This window comes from Cetorhinus maximus, chromosome 14 (genome assembly GCF_964194155.1).
Source record: "Cetorhinus maximus chromosome 14, sCetMax3.hap1.1, whole genome shotgun sequence".
NCBI classification, from domain to species: domain Eukaryota; kingdom Metazoa; phylum Chordata; class Chondrichthyes; order Lamniformes; family Cetorhinidae; genus Cetorhinus; species Cetorhinus maximus.
In genome coordinates, this window is record NC_135892.1 from 14,379,840 (window position 1) to 14,395,760 (window position 15,921).

The following is a 15,921-nucleotide window of genomic DNA, read 5'->3' on the forward strand; positions in this document are numbered from 1 at the left end:
CAGGCTTGATGGGCCATATGATCTACTCCTGCTCCTTTGTCGTGTTCTTGCGTTCAGTCCTTAAGTATGATCCCGAGCTTCCGATTGCCTGTCATTTTAATTCTCTACCTTGCTCTCACGATGACCTCGGTCTCCTGTAGCATTCCAATGAAGCTCAATGTGAGCTCAAGGAATAGTACGTTATCTTTCGATTAGGCACTTTACAGCCTTCTGGACTCAACACTGAGTTCAACAATTTCAGACCGTAATCTCTTCCCTCATTTTGTTTCCTTTCTCTTTGCAGACTTCGGTTTTAGTTTAGTTTCTCGCTTGTTTTAGCTTTCAGATGGCAGCTGTTCCTCATCCTGCCATTCACGCCTGCTCTAGACCCAGCCATTCATGCCCGCTCTGGACCCAGCCATTCACGCCCGCTCTGGACCCAGCCATTCACGCCCGCTCTAGACCCAGCCATTCACGCCCGCTCTAGACCCAGCCATTCACGCCCGCTCTAGACCCAGCCATTCACGCCCGCTCTAGACCCAGCCATTCACGCCCGCTCTAGACCCAGCCATTCACGCCCGCTCTAGACCCAGCCATTCACGCCTCATTTAGACACATCTTTTGTTTCTTTATCTGCCCCATTACCACCTCTTTTTGTCTTGCACCATCATCCCTTTTGTCATTTAATCTCCTGTCTTCCACCTGATCACAGACCTTCCCTTTTTATTTGCTCAAAATCTATTACATTTCTAACTTTTACCAGTTGTGACAAAAGGTTATCAACCCAAAGTGTTTTTCCCTCCACATATGCTGCCTGACCAGATGAGTGTTTTCATCATTTTCTGTTTTATTTCAGATTTCTGGCATCTCCTTTTGTGTCATTTTTTTGTCAGTCGTGCCTCAGTGGGTAGCATTTTTGTCTCTGAGTCACAAGGTTCAAGTCCCACTTCAGGACTTAAGCACAAAAATCAAGGTGACACTCTGGTGTTGGACTGGGGTTGTGCTGCATTGTTGCCTTTTGGATGAGGCATGGTCCAGTTTTGCCCACTCAGGCACTATTCCAAGGCACTCTTTCAAAGAAGAGCAGGGGAGTTATACCCAGTGTCCTGGACAATATTTATCCGTCAATCAACATCACAACAACAGATTATCACAAGTCATACATTGCTGTTTGTGGGAGCTTGCTGTGCACGAATTGCCTGCTATATTTCCTACAACAGTGACAACATTTCAAAAAACCACTTCATTGGCTGTAAAGTACTTTGAGATGTCTAGCGGTCATGCAAGGTGCTATTTAAATGCAAGTCTTTCTTATGTTTGTTGTGGAGGAAATCTTTCTACTTGTGAGGACATCAGAACTAGTGGCCATAATAGTCATTAATAAGTCAAATAGGCAATTCAGGAAGCTTTTCTTTACCTATACAGTGGTGAAAATGTGGAACTTTTTGCCACAAGAAGTAGCTGAAGCAAACAGTATAGATTCATTCAAGGGCACTCTAGATAAGTGCGTGAAGAAGAAATGAACAGTTATGCTGCTATTAAAGTTAGATGAAGGATGGGAGAGGGGTCAAGTGGAGCATAAATGCTGGGATGGCCTGGTAGGGCCAAATGGCCTGTCCGTGCTGTACACTCTACTAACATACAAATATACGAATTAGGAGCAGGAAAGTCACCGTAGTCCCAGGGTACCATAGGCTGCTCTTTTATTAGAGAGAGACAACTGGTGGTGAGCTTAAACCAAGGGTCACCGCACCTCAGGCGAGGTTGAGAAGGCGGAGCCTTCAGGAATGACCTCAGGCCAGTACAGGAATTAAACCCGTGCTGTTGGCGTGTCTCTGCATCACAAACCAGCCATCCAGCCAACTGAGCCAGGAGCAGGAGCAGGAGCAGGAGTAGGTCATTCAACACCTCGAACTTGCTTCGCTATTCAATAAGATCATGGCTGATCTGATTGTGGCCTCAACTGCACTTTCCTGATGTCCTGATACCCTTTAGACTCCCTTGTTAATCAAAAATCTATTTCCCCCCCACCTTAAAAACATTCCATGACTCTGCCTCCACTGCTCGCTGGGGAAGAGAGTTCCACACACTCACAACCCTCTGAAAGAAGAAAAATGCTCACCTCCATCTTATGGAAGAGCCCTTAGTTTTAAACTATGGGCAGAATCGTCCCAGATTTGCACTAAGTGCAGTACCAGGTGGGAAAAAGGACGTTTTACTTGCTGGCCGCAATGGCAGCTTTTCACACCGTCTCGTCCCATACCTGCCTCATTAATTATGCAGCCACAGGAAACATGCTGCCTCACTGGTGGGCAACCAATGAATCACCCGCCACGCCGTTACCTCACAGTTTCCTCACTCCGGGTCCCGCTCTGGCCGCAGGAGATCCAGCAATCTCACCACTCCAGCTTAGGAGGCAGTGGCAGTGGTGGTCAGTGCCAACGCTGCACAGAAGAAGTTGGTCATACAGTGCAGAGAGAGGATGAATGATCTCATCCGTGCTGCCAGGGTAAGGCAACCAACTCAGCACTCTAAACTCTCACACCCGCAAGCCCATCACATATTCACTGGCATCTCACTCACTGCCAGCTCAAGGAACATCACCACTCACTCTCTCGCACACAGTCTCACATCTCCATCTGGCCTTATCTCCTCTGGAGACGGTCTCCTCAGCTCTCATCATCTTGAGACTTGCAAAGATCAATGTGTGCCCCCACACACACCCTGGGGTACCCCTTTCCTCAGTACAGCCCTCACCCTGCAGCTTCTTCCTTTGCCTGAGGTCCCTTCTCCCTCTTCCCAAAACAACACTTAGCCCCGCAGCCATTGAAAAGCCACCCCTGCCTTACGTCTGGCCTGGTAGGTGGAGACCTGCCTGTGAGCCCCCCTAAAACTGATGTGGTGCTGCCTGTGAAGTCTGGTGCTGATGATTGTGAGTGCTGCCCGAAGCAAGGTAGACAAACAAACCTCAAAGTTCTGAGCAAAGTGCAGCTCACCAGGTGCACATCACTTATGTACAGGGCTTATAATGATATGCAGATGTATGAAAGTGAAGTTCCTGATATCCGGCAGCAGGAATTATCAGGAACTATGGCCCGTCATTGACGGGCGGAGCGGACAATTGCAAATTGTTTTACAATGGCGTGAAACCGATTTTTGGTCTTCCTGCCATATTGTCCGCTCACACCCACCATGATGCCCAACACCAACAGGCACAGAAAATTCTGCCCTATGTTCCCTAGTTCTAGTCTCTTCCAGAGGAGGAAAACATCCTTTCAGCATCCACTCTCTCAAGTCCCCTCAGGATCTTATATGTTTCAATAAGATCATATCTCAATCTTCTAAACTCCAATGGGTACAGCCCCAGCCTGTTCAACCTTTCCGCATAATAATCTCCCCCACCCCACCCATCCAAGGAATCAGTCGAGTGAACCTTCTTTGAATTGCTTCTAATGTAATTATATCCTTTCTTAAGCCAGGAGACCAAAACTGAACACAGTACTCTAGATATGGCCTCACCAACACCCTATACAACTGTAGCAAAACTTCCCTACTTATATATTCCATTCCCTTTCGAATAAACACCAACATTCCATTTGCCTTCCCAATCACTTGCTGCACCTACATACTAACTTTTTGTGATTCATGTACCAGGACACCCAGGTCCCCCTGTACCGCAGAGTATTGCAAACTCTCTCCATTTAAATAATATGCCACTTTTCTATTCTTCCTGCCTAAGTGGACAAGTTCACACTTTCCCACATTATACTCCATCTGCCAAATTTTCGCCCACTCACTTAACCTATCTATATCCTTTTTCAGACTCCTTATGTCCTCTTCACAAGTTACTCTCCTTCCTATCTTTGTGTCATTAGCAAATTTAGCAACTATATATTCGATCCCATCATCCAAGTCACTGATTGCAAATAATTGAGGCTTTGTGGCACTCCACTCGTTACATCTTGCCAAACCGAAAATGACCCATTTATACCTACTCTGTTTCCTGTTTACTAACCTATCTTTTATCCATGCTAATATGTTACCTCCTGCACCATGAGCTCTTATTTTGTATAGTAACCTTTGATGTGGCACCTTGTCAAGTGCCTTCTGGAAATCTAAGTACACCACATCTCTTCTATAGGTTCTCCTTTATCCAACTTGCTTGTTACTTTCTTAAAGAATGCTAATAAATTAATCAAATACAATTTGCCTTTCATAAAGCCACTGTGATCCTGCCTGATTGCTTTGAGATTTTCTTAGTGCCCTGCTTAATAATAGATTCCAGCATTTTCCTTATGACAAACATTAGCCTAACTGGCCTGTAGTTTTCTGCTTTCTGTCTCCCTCCTTTCTTAAATAGAGGTATTACATTCGCTATTTTACAATCTAGTGGAACCTTTCCAGAATCTGGACAATTTTGGAAAATTAGAACCAATTATTCTACTCTCCCAGCAGGTACTTCTTTTAAGGCTCCAGGATGAAGTCCATCAGGACCTGGAGACTTGTCAGCTTTTAGTTCTAATAATTTTCTCAGTGCCCTTTCTCTGGTGATTGGAATTGTTTTAAGTTCCTTCCTCCCTTTCACCTCTTGATTAACAATAGTTTCTGGAATGTTATTTGTTTCCTTTACAGCAAAGACAGACATAAAATATCTGTTCAATACATCCACCATTTCCTTATTTCCCATTATTAATTCCCCAGACTCTCTCTCTGAAGGACCAACGCTCACTTTAGTTACTCTATTCTTTTTTAAATATCTATAGACACTCTTACCATCTGTTTTTATATTTCTGGCTAGCTTTCTCTTGTACTCTAATTTCTAACTTCCTATTATTCTTTTGATCATTCTTTGCTGTTTTTTATATTCTGTCCAATCTTCTGACCTGCCACTAATCTTCATGGAATTTTATGTTTTTACTTTCAATTTGATACTATCTTTAACTTCCTTAGTTAGCCACGGATGGTGTGTCCTACCTCTAGAGCTTTTTTTTGTCACTGGAATGTACTTTTTTGCTGAGTGTTATGATGTATCTCATTAAATGTTTGCCACTGCATCTCCATGTAATTTTCTCCTCCACTAAAAGCACTGACTCATGCTGGCGTACAATTACGTGTGCACTCTGTTCTGAAGCCCAATTGGCCATTGTTCACATGAGAAAGACATTAAATCTGGCTATCCTACCATGGGGGTGGGGGAAGGGATGAATAGGGCCTGACCCTATTCATACATGCAAACTTTCCAACCAGAGTCAATGAAAAAAGGTCAGAACATGCTGACTTTCACCTCCCCAGGGAAAGGACAATGAAGCCACATTTACTGCTGCACTGATTCAGATCACACTTGGAAATGAATCTGTCATCTTTTGGTCTGTTTATTTCACTGTACATTACTTCTCTGATGGCCTGAGCCATCAAGGTAGTGTGCAGAGTTAAAATAAAAAGTAAGCTCCATTTTATAATGATGTAAAGTGGATCTCAATGAAGGCTATATGCTACAGGGTGATGTGCGATACCCATTGTTTTTTCTTAATCACTGCAAATTCAACTTCTAAAAATTCTCTGTTCACAGCATTTGGAATGAATGAAGCCCACCAAGAAAGTGAATTTAATTTACTTCGAATGGACCTAATAGAGCAATGTAACAACACTGACTTGGGCTGGTGCAATGACAATGCTATTTTATTTGTAGCTAGCATATTGTATTGCCTTTGGGATGCACAATAGCCCTTTTGGACAAAGGGTGAAGACCCAGCTCTCTTTCATCAGGTGCACACATGTCAATCTAGTTTCTGATGTGCTTCTGGGATGGGTCAGATTTGTCCTGGCAATGAGATTTCATTCTCTTGTGTCAATTCTAGTTGTTCTAATGCAGCCAACGAACTGTGAAAATTTTTGAGGTACTTTGCCTTTACAGGGTAATTTGAGGTAGACCAGGCACTTTTCAGGTCCGAAAATGACAGCCTTTGACCCATTTGTGCGATACACAGTGAACAATTTTCCACTAACAGGTTTCTGTCATCAGTCCAAAAGGACGATCTGCCCACCACGTAATTCAGCAACCTCATGCATGAATTACAGTGCCAGTGCAATGTCAGGCCATATGTCCCAGTGATTGGCTGATCAATTCAAACAGCATGTTCCTTCAGATGTTCGTAATAGGCAGAGTACAGAGTGTACTCAACCAGCCCACACTTGCAAAACCCAAAATGAAACGTTTACTGTTAGATGTGATTCCTGAACAATCCTGAGTGCACTAATAGCTATGCTAACAATCAGTTTAACATAATCGGTCGAGCTCATAATGTGGTTCATTTACACTTGCTAGAAGCAACATACATTCATACAGAGGGACCCGTTCTCTGTAAACAAAAGGAATATGTTCAAAACAAAAATAAAAATACCTGGAAAAACTCAGCAGGTCTGACAGCATCTGCGGAGAGGAACACAGTTAACGTTTCGAGTCCGTATGACTCTTCAACAGAACTCAATGTGTTCAAGCCTTGCATCTTTTTTGAACCGTTGCTTTCTGCATGGCAATGCCTCACCCAATCAGACTCAACTTGCCAACCAATCAGCACCCTTTTCTCCTGTGGTATAAACTGTTGTGATCATTTGAAATTTGGCATTCTTGCATTTGTCCTGATGAGTGCAAGATGAGAAGCTTTGGCAACATGTCTCTTTTCAACAATATTCAAGTTCTGTACTACTAAGCGACTTTATGATTATAAACCGTAAAGCTGGAGAATTGTACAGAATATTAGCTGATTCAATAATAGCCACTTACATTCAAATATAGGGCGATATGTAACACCGTTACCACAGGAACTGCCCCAAGATACTTTATGGGGCAGTGGAAGAAAAGAAATATTGAACATGGAGGGTTAGATTAGGAGAGGTGATTGAGAAGATAGATTTTGAGTAGGTTTTTCTTAAAAGTCAGAGAGAAAAGCAGAGGCGGAGAGATTTAGAGAGGGCATTCCACAGTGGAAGGCGAGGTGTCTGAAAACAATGAGATTAACGGGGAGGAGGCACAAAAAGGATGAGAATTGGAGGATGGGGTGAATGTGGGGACAAAGGTTTTGAGAGGCTGCAGATAAAGGGTGGACAAGACCAAGGATTTGCAAATGGGGACAAGCACTCTAAATGTAATCTTTTATGAGGTAGGGAGACAATATGGAATAGCAAGCATGAAGGTGATAGCAGAGCAGGACTTCTTATTGCAGGGAAGGATATGGGTGGTTGCATTTTAGGCTAGGAGTTGGTGGAGAATAGAGGGGGAGGGGTGTTCAGAGGAGGGCACCAAAGAAAGGGTCAAAGTTTCTGTGACAAGACGGGCTGACGTAGGGGTAATTATGAAGAGGAGTAGAAAGCAGCCTAGTAATGGATAGGATGGGGAACCTGATGGTCAGTTCAGGGTTAAATAGGACACCAAAGTTTTGCACAGTGTGTTTCAATTTCAGGTAAGTGGCTGGACAAGAACAGAGTCAGTGATAACGGAATGGAGTTCCCGGTGCTGGACAATATGGCTCTGGGTTTCTGATGTTCTGTTCATAGAATTATAAAACGGTTACAGCAGCGAGGAAGGCCATTCAGCCCAACGTATTTACACTGGCTCTCTGCAAGAGTAACTTGGCGAGTCCCTTGATCAACTTTTCTCCATGTTTTCTATTCAAATAATTATCTAATTTTCTTTTGAAAGCCTCGATTGAATCTGCCTCCATCACACACTCAGGCAGTGCATTGCAGATCATAACCACTCACTGCATAAGAAACATTTTCCTCATGTCGCTATTGGTTTCTTTGTCATTCACATTAAATCTGCGTCCTCTCCTTTTCGACCCTTCGCCATTGGAAACAGTTTCCTATCTACTCTGTCGAGGTCTCTCATGATTTTGAATACCTCTATCAAATCTCCCCTCAGCATTCTCCAAGGAGAACTGCCCCAGTTACTCCAATCCAACCACACAACTGAAGACCCTCCTCCCTAGAACCACTCTCATAAATCTTATCTGCCTCCTCTCCAATGCTGTCATGTCTGCCCTCAAGTGTGGTGCCTATAATTGAACACAATACTCTAGTCGAGTCTAAACCAGTGTTTTAAAAACGTTCACTAAAACTTCCTTGCTTTTGTACTCTTTGCCTCTGCTAATAAATCCAGGATCCTGTATACACTTTAAACCACTTTCACAGCCTGTCCTGCCACCTTCGATGATTTGTGTGCATTACTCCCAGGCCTCTCTCCTCTTGCACCCCCTTTAGAACTGTATCCTTTATTTTACATTGCTTCTCCTCGTTCATCCTACTAAAATATATCACTTCACACTTCTTTGCGTTAAATTTCACCGGCCATCTGTATGTCCATTCCACCAGCCTGTCCATGTACGTCCTCTTGAAGTCTTTTACTATCCTCCTCACTGTTGAAGTTGTGACTCACCTAAGACTTGTGATAGATCAAAGGATGTGGCAAAGAGGTTAAGTTGGGTGTACCTATACCTGGAATACACGCAAGACAAAGCTGCAGATGATGTCACCATGTGAATGAAAGAAGGTAAGGAGAACTTTTGGATAGATCCTTGGGAGGCTCTAAAGGTGACACTACAGTGGGAGTGAGGAGAAAAACCATAGCTGTCTCTGTTCAGATAGGCAGGAATGGAACCACTCAAAGACAGGATCCACTCCAGAACTGGAACCGCTCAAGAGCAGGCCCACGGAGCTGGACAACAGAGAACAGTGATGAAATATGATGTGTCACAGAATAGATTGAAGTGGACAGGAGCAATAACACATCGCAGTCACTGTGACAGTCAATAACATCACCTTCAATCACTGCAGATGTCATTTGTGACTTTGGCTATGGCAGTCTCTGTACTATAGGCAGAGCGTAAGCAGGACTCATGGGATTCAAACAGCAGGCTTTTGGACCAGTGAAAAATGTTGGGAGGTGTCGATATGTTTGAGGATTTTATTACGAAATGAAGGTTTTGGATATGGTGGTAATTGGAGAGGGCTGATGTTGAAGGGACTGTTTAGAGGGTAGGGGGGAATTAATGACAGTGTTTTTAAGGGGGGGGGGTGGTTTGAATGGTCAAAGCATAAGAATAAAGGAAGCAGGAAGAAGATGTCATGGAAGAGGTAAGTTTGGATACAGTTGGATGGTGGGAGATGGAAATAAAACAGCAGAATGGTAGAGGTCAACTGGGAGAAGGGGAAAGAGAGAATGGAAAGGTAGCAACAGAAGCAGCTGCATGGATGGTTTCAATCCTGGAGAGAATAATAAGTTGTTGACAATTGAGGTATAAGTGGTTTGAAGAAGCAGTTCTTCAGGGGACAGAGGAGAACAGCGTTATCCTTACCAACCAGGATAGCCATGGAGCATTAATAATGAACTTTATGCGATTCTTTTCATGACCTTAGGGCATTCTAGAGTGCTGTACTTTTGAAGTATAATCTCTGTTGTAGGGAAATAGAAAGCTAATTTATGCATAGCAAGATCCCACAGACAACAATGAGATAGTGACTAATTAATCTGTTTTAGTTAGGTAAGGGATAAATATTGGACACTAGGAGAACTCCCCTGGTGAGTGTAGTGGGGTATGAGGGGGTTTAATGATGGAAACTATAGCAGGTTGGGGAGTCTAAAGAATCACGAGGAGAAGGAATCACAATTTATAAGTCAAGCTTCTGTAGGCATCACAATGACAGTAATGGGCATGGTCACAAAGCAGCAAATGTTTCTAGTGGATGATACAGAGCAGGCAGTGACTGGCAATCTGCCAGCACAGTTGTGGATTGGGGCTGGGAGAAGTGTATAGTATGGAGAAGAAATGAGAGAGGGGTCAACCTGCAGGAAATTAGCTGGGAAAGCTGATTAGTGGAACAGGCAGTTGGAGTTGTTGCTTGAGGAGAGTCAGTGGTAGAGAATACAAGGAACTTGCAGGGAGAAGCTTGCAGGTTCAGTCAAAAGCAGCCGCATCTGATAGGGCAGCAGGGGAAAGACTTCGGAAGGATATTTCACTGCCATGATTTTGGTTATGAAAGACCATCTCAGTTTTCCAGTTTTATAATTTTTCTCCACCCGTCCATGCTTCCCTGTAACACACACAAACCTCTTCAGCCGAGATGCCAGGATAATTGACTGCCCCATTTAGTTCAGAGTTGAGGCCAATCTCACTCCTGTATGACTGACCACTGAGAATTCCAGCAGGGTGAGCAGACAATGCTAGTTTTTAATGCCTTCTAGGTAGAATGATTCATTTTTTTTGAGGAATTCCAAGCAGGAGAACAGCTGAGAAAGTTCATCACAACTGTGACATGCAGATTAGAATTGTTTCAGTTCCAGGGATTGAACCTGTAAGTCCGTGGTTAGGAAGTAAGGACTCTGCCACTCCTAAAACTCAAATACTAAGTCTCTTCTTTTCACTAAGCATCTTTCGCAACCTTCGACATCCCAAAGTGCATCACAACCAATCAAATAATTTTATTTTTAAAAAGTGTACTCACTGTTGTAATGTAGGACACAGCAGTCAACTGGTGCACAGCAAGATCTCACAAACATCAATGTGATAATGACAAGATCATGTGTTTTGGTGATGACTGTTATCATAAGGGGATCAATGTGTCAATTTTGCCGTGGTTCTGCTGCCAGTTTCATTAGATGTATGCAGCATGTTTTAAGCACAATTCAAATTCTAGGCAAAGATACAGCTGAACTTCGAAACCAATATAATACTCCACTTGCTTTTTCTTCCAGCAGGGTAGGAATATTGTCTTTCCCCAGCGTGTTCCTATCCCTTCTGTCCAATGTCACACTGTCCCCTTTAAGTGGCATTTTTTAAAGATGAACATCTGTCTTGACTGCAATCTCAGAATGATGCTGACCACATCAGTGACATCTTCCCAGTTTCCACACCAGTTATCCCGTAACCTCTTCGAGAATCCCACTTAGTGTAGAATAGAGTAATTTAGTCTGGATAAGGATAATTTGAGGTAGGATGAGGTAATTCAGAGGAGATTGCGGCCCATTAGGTACTTAACACAGTTTGTCTAACATCGTTTCATGAAGGACCCTTACAGTCAGGACAGATAGTAAACAAAGACAACTGTCATCCCATTGATCTGGGCTAGATTTGAACATAAATATCAGCACTTAACCTAATTTGCCACCCAGTTCCTTTCATCACTTCCTTATAATGATAAGTCCAGACTTTGAGTGCAGGTTTCTGCTGAACATTGAGAAATGTAACAGCATAACCAGTCCAGCTTTTCTGAGTACCTAATAATGTCAGAGATGTGTTCATTTTTCAGATTTCAATAAAACCAGTCCCACAGGCACATCAAAATGTAGTTCTCTTAACCAACCTTGAGTTCTTCTTGTTCTGCACTGTCAGCTGAGACTTTCTGGACAGCAGTAGATAGTGAATTTGCCACTTGTGGTTGAGCCTCTATGAGTGTCTTAAGCTTCATGTCAACTGACCTGCTATTTTGACTTCCTAAATTAACAAGCGAGAATAAAATTGGGAATATTAAATACGTTAGAAAACGACAGATTAAAAAAAAGCTGTGATTTAAAAAGTCATGCTAGCAACAGAGACAAAAATCTACCAATTTGAAGCAACAAAAAAAGAAAATACTAAGTCACACATCAACAGTTTAAGAATAAGTCTCCTTTCTCAAAAACTGAAAGTTTTCACACTCAGATAAAACAAACTATAAAATGCATTGGCTTGGATTTTCCTTCTATTGATAGGTTTGTAGCAGAGTGGACCTGGTACAAAGAAGAAATTGCTGCTGACCCAGTGTCGTAGAATGAAGCATCATGGAAGGAGGCCATTCAGTCCATCGTGCCTGTACCAGCTCTTTGATAGAGATATCCAACACCCTTACAACAGCTGATGTGTTGCAGTGAAAGGGTAGCTATGGCCCCTTGACACTCTTAAAATCTGGCAGAGCAGGTTTTGGGCAGGTCTTAACCACTAGGGCTTTTTTAGGAAGAGGATTATAGGTGCAATATTTAAAGGTGGATTTGAGCTGGTAATCTTTAAGAATACATTTTACTCTGTTTACAGTCTCAAATTGGCTCAAAAATGGGCAGCAATTCAGAGGAGAATCCAGCCATTAACTCATGAATGTAAGGTTTCAGAATGGCCATATTTCAAATACACTTTCTATATTTAATTCCCAAAAATGAGACTGTAAGATTTCAAAAAATTTTGAAATTTCACAAACCCATCAATGTTCGAGTTAAAATAGGTTAAAGCTGCTTACTAATAATTTGAAAACTCAGTGAAAGCTGAAAATGACACATCTACAGTGCATGAAAAAAACAGTAAGATTCTTATAGGCAATTTTATGCAATATGTGGAGTTACAGAATGTTACACTATTCGACCATCCAGAACATAATCAGATCCTATTTATGCAATTTTTTTTTTGCCAGCTTCTAAAAGTAAAATTTTCTCAGGCAGAATAATTATCTTAAACTTATAGTACAGACAGGTAGAAACAGTGATAACACTGAGCTTCTGCATTTACCAAGTAATACACAGTTCACTTAAGGCCCCTGATTTCCATTTAAATTAGGCAGCCACCCTTAATGTAGCTGGGATGGGGTAGTGTTGGTACGTGAACAGCAGAAAGTGAAGGTTTGAGAGTTTCCGTTGAGTAGTTGAAATGAATTAATTGTTACAGCGGAAAGGAAGAGGAAGGACTGGGTTTCAGAGAGTCTGATGAAGGGGAATCGGCCACAAATCAATAGTGGCGACTGGGTGATGGGGAGCAGTGAAAGGATACAGGACAAATAAGGAGGAAAGATACTGATCCCAGATAGCTTGTTAGCAAATGATAAACATAAAAGAGATTAGTGAGATGAAGTGTGAGCATAAGATGGAGAGGAGACAATGAGGAACATAACTATATAAATAAGCATGGGGAGGGGAGTCTCATGGTTTGGGTGAATTTGTTTTATTTTACAGCTGTAAAGAGGGTATTGCATAAAAGAGCGTTGCTAATAATGCCACACTGACTGGGGAAACCTATATTTGTTTTAAGTAATACAGGTCCACACCATGGGAAAGCCATTTCATAAATCCACCCCCGGCATTGTCCCAACTTAACCTCACCTCACTACACTGGAGTCACTGCCTCTGGGCACAACTAAATCCTGTGCAGATTTTCTTAGGATATAGGTTCTGTGATTTGGCAGGATAGTGGCATGGTGCTGAGGTTTTACAGCTGATGGTTTGTCCTGGAACTTCGTCGCATTGAGAGGAATGGTTCTGTATTTTGGTGGAGATTAAGCAGCAGGAGACAGGTTGGAAAGAGAATCAGTGTCTATAACTGGTCTTGTGTATCCGCCTGTTTCCTGGGTCCCTTCTCAATCTGCCAGTGGCAAACTCAACATCTGCTCCTGTTTCGTCACCCTACGCAGCCACAACTTCCCTACAACTTCCCGGTTCTTCCATTATCCTCCAACATCACAGGCCACTACCAGCTGTCCATTGGATAGACCCCAGAGTCATGGCTATAATTGATCAGATGATAAACTCAGCCAATGAAAGTCAAGCACAATCAATAGATTAGTTCCACCTTGCAGAGACTTAGCCGGGAACACAGATTCACAGTTCAGGGTAATAAATAAGAACATTGTTAACAAGAAATGTTACAATTGCAGCAAGTGTGAGCAGACAGGCATTTTTATATTACATAGATATTAAAAAAAACAAATCCAAACCAATCTCTAATGGAATAATTAAATCAGAAAAGTTTTGCAAGTGAGAGCTTGCTGTGAGCAGAGATAACAAGATCTACCCACTATATGATGAGAATTGTACTTGAAATTTATTGCACCTTGGCCCCTCTGATAAACAGGCGACTATTTCATGCAATGTGATACTGGGCCAAGGGTATCAGGCTTGATTCCAAGTTTCTCCTGGACTATATTAATGGTAATGGTTGCTTTAATCGCTCTTAACTGTCCCTGGGATTTGGTGCAGGGACCATGCTATGTATCGCCAGTGACTTCTGATTATGTATCTGCATATGAATGCCTAGTGGAAAAAATTAGTTTGGCTACAATATTCCCATGATCAGATCATTTGCCAACATTCAATGCCACACAAGGAATGGTCACTTGGATAATGTACAGTAGAGCTGCAGGTTCTATGGAACAGTACCCCACTTTCAGGAAAGGAAAGTTAATAGGAAAAGTTAAAGAAATAATATACAATATATCTAATCTAATATTCTGAAGTAGGAGAATGTTTTCTAGTGAAAATAAGTGTGTATTGACTAAATTCTACAACATTATTTACTGTTTTTCCTACTTGCAGTGAGCTTGTATCAGTATTGGCAATAAATGTCAATTCTAGGGCCATGACAACCAAAATTACAGATACCATTGATGTACATAAACTGTATACACATTTTGTAATATTGTATTGTTTCAAGGTATTGCTAAAAAAACTCAAGCTTTGCTGCAGCTTCCATTTTCAGTCTCTATGTATATATGCATCAAAAACAGAAAAGACAGACAGGAAAAGCTCATGCAAGCACCAAAATATGCATTTTATGCAGATCAAACAGCACAACATAGTTAGAATTACCAAAAGAATCAAGGTCAGTTTCAATGTTAGTATGTTCCTCTCCACCTCCCAAAATAGAGTATTCAGCGCCTTCCTCATTAATATCTACCCCAACAGTATCATCTGTAGGAAGAAGAAAATCAGCAAAAGCAATCATGATACATTGCATCATTGAACATATCATTTGTCATTAATGAGTATTTCTATGTTAGTCTATGCAAAAGTGTGAGACAGTGTGTGTTGCAATGAAAATTGTTAGTTTATTACTCTCAAATTTACTTTTAGAACATCTGTAAAGACTGACATTACATACATGATTGGTGTTTGTACAACATTACATGTGCAGTACAATGAAAAGCACGAGAACATCAGTAGGTTGGTATCAGCAGAAACATATGCAGGCTGTACAAAATCCAGTTTTAAAGTGCAGAGGTGGTCAACTGAATTGTTTTAAAAATGTTAATGTTAGCAATGAGCGTATACTTCCCTCATCTCTTTTCTGTTATTAGAAACATCATCAGCAGTTGGAAGTTAAGCTGACAAAGCTTTGTGCATGCTTAAAGCACTCACACTGCTGGCCAGCTCTCAGGGGGTAGGCCTAAGTGCTTTGCTTTCCTGCATTTACTTATTAATTGTGCAGCCAATCTCTCTGTCAACTGGCTGGCAGGTGGCTTCTAATATTGTGAACGAGTGCAGACTCGCGGTGATAGTCTGGTCAGCGCAGATGCAAGAAGTACGAGCATCAGAAGTCTGCACCTAGTGTTGCCATGGGACAGGGAATTAGTGGGTGCTGTTGTGCAATGATATCAGGAGGCTGGTGACATTACTTCCAGCAATGGAATGCTCCCATTGAACAGCCAATTCAATGGTCGAAAGAAATCTGGCAACATTCAGAAGACCCACTTAGAAAAAAAAGGGACAGTGGGCAAAAAAAAATTTAGTAGGCTTGGCTTTTAATTGCTGCCAGCTATCTGAGATCTACTTTATGGGATAGTTTAAACACTGTGTGAATGGGTAATACAATTGTGACTCATCAAAGCCTCTTCTGACAAAACCTTCCAAACCCACAACTTCTACCACCTAAAAGGGCAAGGGCAGTAAATGAATCATAGACCACCACCTGGAAGATCCCTTCCAAGATACACACCATCCTAATTTGGAAATATATCGCTGTTCCCTCACTGTCGCTGGGTCAAAATCCTGGAACTCCCTCCTTAACAGCACTGTGGGTGTACCTACACCACATAGACTGCAGCGGTTCAAGAGGGCAACTCACCACCACCTTCTCAAGGGCAACTAGGGATGGGCAACAAATACTAGCCTAGCCAGTGATACCCAAATCCCATAAAAGAATAAATAAAAGG

General features: G+C 42.1%; 1 protein-coding gene and 1 long non-coding RNA gene across 3 annotated transcripts in view; one reads left to right on the top strand and one right to left on the bottom strand.

The window, feature by feature from the left end:
• The window catches only part of LOC144689446 (uncharacterized), an 83,718-nt gene that overhangs the window by 65,398 nt on the left and 2,399 nt on the right, over nt 1-15,921 (top strand). The window lies entirely within an intron of this gene.
• ehbp1 (EH domain binding protein 1) overlaps nt 1-15,921 on the bottom strand; it is a 387,240-nt gene that overhangs the window by 60,841 nt on the left and 310,478 nt on the right. Inside the window, exons 18-19 of the mRNA XM_078556541.1 lie at nt 14,579-14,680; nt 11,338-11,468 (exon numbers count right to left, since the gene is read on the bottom strand). Coding sequence (XP_078412667.1) covers nt 11,338-11,468; nt 14,579-14,680 — 233 coding nt within the window. The remainder of the gene's footprint in view (nt 1-11,337; nt 11,469-14,578; nt 14,681-15,921) is intronic.